Source organism: Acyrthosiphon pisum, chromosome X (genome assembly GCF_005508785.2).
Source record: "Acyrthosiphon pisum isolate AL4f chromosome X, pea_aphid_22Mar2018_4r6ur, whole genome shotgun sequence".
NCBI lineage: Eukaryota > Metazoa > Arthropoda > Insecta > Hemiptera > Aphididae > Acyrthosiphon > Acyrthosiphon pisum.
In genome coordinates, this window is record NC_042493.1 from 87,458,925 (window position 1) to 87,466,863 (window position 7,939).

The 7,939-nt window shown below is 27.2% G+C and overlaps 1 protein-coding gene across 1 annotated transcript; it reads left to right on the top strand.

Annotated features, from left to right (window-relative positions):
* The first annotated feature begins 2,466 nt into the window (after positions 1-2,466).
* On the top strand, positions 2,467-7,539 carry LOC100169025 (G patch domain-containing protein 1). The gene is made up of 9 exons (XM_001951740.5): positions 2,467-2,753; positions 3,710-3,924; positions 4,013-4,161; positions 4,234-4,579; positions 4,851-5,067; positions 5,137-5,304; positions 5,373-5,607; positions 5,670-5,850; positions 6,650-7,539. Exons 1-9 carry the CDS (start codon positions 2,681-2,683, stop codon positions 7,211-7,213), a joined length of 2,148 nt encoding a protein of 715 aa, XP_001951775.1. The 5' UTR covers positions 2,467-2,680; the 3' UTR covers positions 7,214-7,539.
* The last annotated feature ends 400 nt before the right edge of the window (positions 7,540-7,939 follow it).

Consider the following 7,939-nt stretch of genomic DNA (forward strand, 5'->3'; position numbering starts at 1 on the left):
TACAAGGCTCCTAACATATTTTTACAATAGCAGTTGCAAAATAAAAGGAATACATTGTCACAATTTTTATTTATAAGCATTTAAAGTTCAAATTTTGACAACATATTATGTAAAAATCACGAAAATTCGTAAATTATTTTATGCTAGAAATTCATAAAAAATTTTCCTTTTATATCTAAGATTTCAAAATTTAATACAAAGCTCATAATATATTTTTACAATAGCAATTGAAAAATAAAAGAAATATATAGTCACGATTTTTTTTTTATAAGCATTTAAAGTTCAAATTTTGACTAAATACGTAAAAATTACGGCAATGTTCAAATTATCTTAGACAGAAATTCATAAAAGTTTTTCTTTTTAATTCTAAGATTTGGAAATTTAATACAAGGCTCCTAACATATTTTTACAATAGCAGTTGCAAAATAAAAGGAATACATTGTCACAATTTTTATTTATAAGCATTTAAAGTTCAAATTTATACGAAATATGTCAAAATTGCGAAAATTTGCAAGTAATTTAGTGGTTGAAAAATCGTAAAAATTTTTTCTTTTATAACTAAGTTTTTAAAATTTGGTACAAGGTTCTCCATAAGTTTTTCTTTAAAAATAATATATCCTAGACTGACAAATCATCTCCGTTCAGAATCGTTTTTCGTATACAATGATATAATATCATTGGATTCAAATTTAATTCCATCCATTACAGTAACCCACCTGTAACCTACTGTACAGCAGAGCGACATCCACGACTTACCCGCCTTTTTTACTGATATATTAATATTTAGGTATAAGCAAAAAATTTCAAAATGTTTTTAACTTGATGGATTTTTTTAAAATCAACTGAGAAAAGCTAAGTTATTTCAACTGTAAATTAAACTAGTTAAGTTCATAAGTTGATTAGAAAATAAACCAACTAGTTAAGTTATAAAGTTTAAGAAAAATTAACTTTTTAACTAATTAATCCCCACCTTTGAAATTTGACTTCATATTAGAACCCACAGATGCAACAAATGGATTAGCAGGAGCTCCAGGTACTTTTATTTACTTACACTCGTTTTCCACCATGAAGAGCATTTTCATACTTTTTTTGAAAGTCATTTTCAAGTTAAGTTTAACATCATCCATTACAGCGACCCACTTGTAACCTACTGTACAGCAGAGCGAAACCCACTAGCCCAACTTTTTTTGTTTTTTTTTTGCGCTTTTGAAAACTACTGACCTAATTTTAAATTTTGACCTCCCCAATGCATCAACTATATTCACAAGATACTGAAGTTGAAAATCTAAGTATTATTTCGATTACTTATTATCTACACAGACACAAAAGATTTAAATTTAAAAATTTAAAAAAACACACATCATTCTAAAATCAATACATACCTAATACCTCCATTCAGAATCTAAAATGATTTAGTACCATAGGCGCAAATAGCGTTTGAGATTTGGGGGGGCTAATAGGGCTAATAGGGCCTTACTTTGATAATATTGAATAAGCTTAAAACAAAATGTAGGAAATGTTTGGGGGGCTATGGACATTTTTGAGGGGGCTTAGCCCCTACCCCCCCTATTTGCGCCTATGTTTAGTACGTAGTTAAAAATTTATAAAATGATCAACTTTTATAGCTTAGTATTGAAAACTTATCAAGGTTCGAGATAAGTATAGATTATTCTGTAACCAAAAAATATAAAAAATATAAAAACAACATTTTTTTTAATTTTTATTTTATGTTCAAATTTGGACGAAATTATATATTTAAACGAAGGAGATAATTCAACTTAACCGGCTACTATATTAACAATAATATACAATACCTATGTTTTTAACAACAAATTTAAAAAATATACATTGTAAATCCATTCATTACTATAGAATATTATTTCTATTATTATAGAATCAATAGGTAATATAGGTAATAGACATAACTTATTATACCTAATTAATTTTTAAAAATTAACAAATTGGTTTTTTCCCCTAGAAATAGGAGATATTCTGAACTAATATCCATGTTCATTTCACAGTCGCCAGTCTTGGAAAATAGTATACATGACCATAATTTATAGTGATTAGTATAATGGTATAATGGTCTTACATTAATGAATGCATTGTTATTTAATGATAATTCAATGCATGTCACATGAGGTTTCTTTATAAATTATAATCATATTCAATGTTTTGTATCATCAGACGTCTGCAGTACGCCAGTACACAGTACACAGTACACACGGTATATATTATATTATACTTTTTATAATTAATAATTAGTATATTATATTATCTTCTATACATTTGTAATATAGTATAGTTATAGCATAGAATAATAGTTATAGGTATATAATAATATATAGTTATATAGTGAACGACATATCTATTATTATTTATTATAGTTGTCGTAACCACGATTAAAGATAATATTATATCTTTGATCGTGGACGTAATTCATAAGCACTTGTGATAAATTATTTCGTTCTTTTATCAGCTGGAATCTGGAAAATTGTTTATTGATATTCTTCTTATCTCATTACTATCAGTCAAACGTTTTCACCGTATATTTATTATTTACTTTATACGGCAGGTCAACACGTTTCTTCATAAGTGTTTAAAAGTTGACAAAAGCATTGAATGCTCAGCGTAGGTTTCTAGTAAACTGTATGGTTTGATTTAATTTACAAGCTTCATCATGTCCACGGATGATGACAACGACGACGACGAATACATCATACACGGGAAATTGTTGGATCCTATACATGAAGGTAAGTTACTTTGTTGTATTACAATTCACAGATGAATTTGAATAATTTTGTACTATTAACAGATCTATGCTAACACCAATGGCACTCTGATGTATGTATTTAAACGTAATATTGCATTTTGCCATATTATTAATAGACACAACTTGCCTATGTTTACCAATTATTATTGTTTAACAAATTTCGAAATCGGTCAACATAACTTAACCCAAGCATTTTATTTCTTGCAATATTGTGGAATGTAATATATGGCTATTGTTCTATTATCAGTTTTCTAACAAACTCTTTATTATATAACAAAAGTAAATAATATTAAGTAGATACTTGAATACTTCTTTTAATACAAGACAAGACGGATGTCGTCATTTTATCAGTTTGAGAATGCATAAAAATATAATAATTTAATTTTTAATACATATAAAATGTTAGGTACTTAACTTTAATTTGTTGTATAATTATCAATCATGATATTAATTTATATGTTTTCTGTATCAAAAACACCTATATGAAAATCAATTAAATTTAGTATTGAGACTTTTTCGTGTTTTACATGAGTTTACTAAAGTTTATCAACGTATTTTTAATGAGACATCTAATCAAGGGATTGAATTTTTTTTAAATATTTAACTCTATTCCAAAATGTTATAATTTATAAACATTGATGGTGACAGTCGACAGACATCCAATGTGGTTAGGTAGGTAATATTGTGTAATATTATATAGTAAACATGACCAAATAATATTTTATCGTATATACCTATATATTATATTATTTATTCTTGACTCTTGAATCTCAAATATATTATTACTGAAAACTACAAAATAACTAAACTGATTTCAACTAAATTATTTACTTTTGAATCATAGGTAGAAATATTTAGTATAAGAAATTAACAATATGATTACTAGTCACCCAAAAATATTATTTTGATTATTCAATTTTTAATTTTTCTCTATAGATGAGGTTGTTAAAAGAAAAGATGCAGAACAACAGTTTGTCAAAGATGAAAACGGAAGAAGAAGATTTCATGGAGCATTTACAGGCGGTTTTTCTGCTGGATTTTACAATACTGTTGGTTCATTAGAAGGATGGACACCAAGCACATTTAAATCATCAAGGGACTCAAAAACTACACTTAAGTCACAAAATGCTTATGATTTTATGGATGAAGAAGTATATAAACCTATTATGGATCTAATCTAACCTAAGTTTATTAGATAAATATTATTTTATAATAGATTTTATATTTCTTTATTATTAGGATAAAAAAGACTTAGGAATTGATGCATCAAGTTTAAAAATTAAAGCAGAATATAGTGATCATTCTTCAAGAAAACGTCAACTTCCTATAGTTAATACTGGCCCTATCCCTGGTAAACCGGTGCTTGGAGAAATTCTAAAACCCATTAAGTAAATACTACTTTTTAAATATTAATATTGTGTTCATAATAGGTATATAATATTTGTATTATTTTATTAAAGAGGTACGTGGGGTGTTGAATTACTGAAAAGTATGGGCTGGAAGCCAGGTCAAGGAGTTGGTCCTCAACTTACACAGCGAGAAAAATTGCGTGCTAAAAAGGAATTGGAAAATGTTGGGATGAAATTTAGTTATAATACCAAGTACGATGATGACGATGATGATGAAGTGAATGAATTATTAGAGAACATTAAAGTTTCGCCTTATGAATATGAGTCTGTAGCCATTAAACCAAAATTTGATACTTTTGGGCTTGGTTATGAAGGTCTCAAGACAACTAATGTTTCAGTAAAATCTGAGAACAAGTACAGCAAGCTTACTATTGGAGGAAAATCTATTCATGGACAAGTAATTATTATTTGCAATTATAGCAAATATTTTCTAATGTTAAGGTTACTTTTTGAATATATTGGAAAGTGTATTATTGTATTGATTGTACTACAAAATATACAACTTAATTATTAAAAAAAAAAAATTAAAATTCTTTCTTAATACATTTTGTGAAAAAATCAATAAAAATTATATGTGTTTGGTATCTGATAGAGAATTCTATTATTTTCATAATAGGATATAACATTTTAATATCTACGGTTTGAAATATATTTTAATTTAAACTTAGGCTTTTGGAGTTGGTGCATATGAAGATGATGATGACGATATTTATGCCACTGAAGATATGACAAATTATGATTTTAGTTTGGAAGAAAAGTCTCAAAAATCAAAAAATAAATCAAAAACTAACAATATGAATTCCGAATGTATTGACGGTTTTGTTGAAGATGAAAGTAAACATGGATTGTTTGAAGATCTTCCGCCTCCCATACAAATTCCGCCTGGTAATCTATTTTTATTATTTTCTACTCAAATTTTTCAATTTTTAAAATATATTATTTTTTTTATTACAGAATGGCGTCCCCATGGAATGTTTGATCGAATACTAGGACAATGTCCTCCTGATTTTTTCAGTCAATCATTTAATCCTACAAACGTTTCTTATACTAATGTGAATACTAGACAACGAGAAATGAAAAAACCCGAACCACCACCATCCGTTGAAGAATTTATTAAAAAAGGTAATTTTTAGGATAGATAATATCTAGTATTTAAAATACTTAATAAGTAATAATATACTTTTTTATAGAAGTTCCTAGTTTATTATCAGATATAATATCTGATCGATTTACAAGAGCAGAATTACCGGATGATTCTACCAACGCTTTAATACCAGTTGTTCGTACTACTGATCCAACATTAGAAAGACTCAAAAACTATGCTAGCAAACAAATGTATGGTTTTTGGACTCGTAAAACTGAGCCTTGGGTTCCTGATAAATTATTGTGCAAAAGATTTAATATTCCTGTACCAAAACAGTCAATGTAATAATTATACATTGTATAATTGAGTCTATAAAACTATATTAAAAAATGTGTGTTTATAGCGTCAATTATACAGAAGATGGTAAGAAGCTTGGAGAGTGCAGTCTCTTTAATTCTCTAGAATTTCCAACACACGAACCAGTATCAAGCTATAAAAGTAAAATTCCAAATAGTTTACCATTGGCTACAAATGATGTGATTTCAGCAAATGATAAACCATTAAGTTTAAAAGAAAGTGTGGTGGTATGTTCAAATTTTGTTTTATTATGTATTGTTAACAACATATACATAACAATATGTATTCACTAATGTCAAGCTTATTTTAAATCCACAAGCAATTATTTTTTTAAATTGCTTAAAAATGTTCTTTCTGCTATCGCTAGTGTAGTTATAATATTTATAATTAAGGTTAAAATTCTTTCAATAAAAATAATTTGAAACCTATATAATCTTTACTAGACTTGTATAGTTGAACCACTTAATTGATGTATTTTTGTACTGTAAAAGCCTGTCAAGAATAGTATCTTACACGGGTGCTATATGTATAGTACGTTCTGCCTGTTAATACAACCACTAAATTAATGTATCAATAGTTTTTTTTTATTTAATTTAATATGGTTAAATAATTAAATATAATATACATATCTATACTCTGTTCGCCGAGAGAACGCACCGGTTCTACTCAAAAGACTGACAGCTGCTCGCTCACCAAGGCTCTATTTCCCCCTCCAAAATTCGCGACGACAATAGGCGACCGACGCCAATGCTAGCGACGCCAGTTGGCAGTCATGTCCTGCCAGCCGCCAGTAGCAATGGGTGGGTGACGCGAGGGGATGCACAGAACAAACCAAATTTTTGTGCGCTTTTGGCAAACAGAGTGTATATTATTTTAATTGTTACTTTTTACTTTTTTTATGATACTAAAACTAATATAATTGTTTATCACTTAACTACTATTAAAGCCTTAATTATTATAAAATTGCTTTCCAAAATGCAATGTTTTAATATTATTAAACTATAAGTATTAACTTTTTTTTTTCAGGAAACAGTTAGTGATGTTGTAGAATGTCAGAAACCAAGTGTTGATTTTTTCAAAGATATATTTTTGGATGATAGTGATGATGAAACTTTAAGTGTTCAAAATTCATTAAAAAATGAAGAAGTGTCTACAAATTCTAATGAAAAAGAAATACGTTTAACCAATAGTTCTATCAAAAAAGAAAATATAGTAGAATCTAGTGTCCAAAACTCCACAACATTCAATCTATTTCCTCCCAAAGGAATTTTTGCTAATCTAAATTTTGGTGATTTATTTGATACACCAAATAAAAGTGATAAAATTGGAAATGAAAACAAAAATGTACATAGCAGTAAAAATCACACTGTTGATATTAATAAATCATATGGTCCACTCTTGCCAGAAAAAAATGACTTAAATTCAAGTTTTGTCAATATCAAGAGTATTGAAAATTCATTTGTTGAAGATGATTGGGTGGAAAAATCAGAATCGCCCAATAATATTTCAAGTAATAAAAATAAACACAGTAAACATAAGAAACACAAACATAAACATAAGTCAAAAAAGAAATCTCATAAACATAAATGATTACCTGATGTAAAATGTTTTACTTGAATTTTATTACAATTAACTTGGACTGGATCTTTTTCTGTGTATTCATTTTTCACTTATATTATTACATTGTATAATACAAATTACAATATATACTATTATTACTCTACATTTATATTCATTAGAATTTATTTTAACTTTGATAATAGTCTTAATATTGTCAATGTGCCTGTATTAAATTATTCCGTTACACCATTTAGAATGTTTTACTATTATTTTGTGGAATAGGTTTAATATAATAATGTATGTATAGTAGTGAATTTATGATTTAATTATAACAGATTATAAAACATACTATATCATAATGTCTACATCATACATTTTCAATTATTATAGATTTATCAAATTACTATGGTTCTACCTGTTTCGTACTGTCTACCTCCGCAACAACTGAAGAATAAAAATTAATATGATGGTGACTATTTCAAATGTATTTCAGATAAGCCACCATTGGTGTTGATCCCAACAATCTGAGATTATTATTAATTATTTACAAAAATTCCCCAAGAGAACAATAAATTAATGTTTTAGTAATAACATTTTATATTAAACTAGTCTTAATACTAATATAGATGTGATATAAATATATTGGTTGGTTGATTGAACACTAATAACTATGGCTGGGATTTGTATGTAAAGACATATTTTTAGCAAAACATGATAAATTAATTATTGCAAATGATAAATTCGTTTAACGTGATA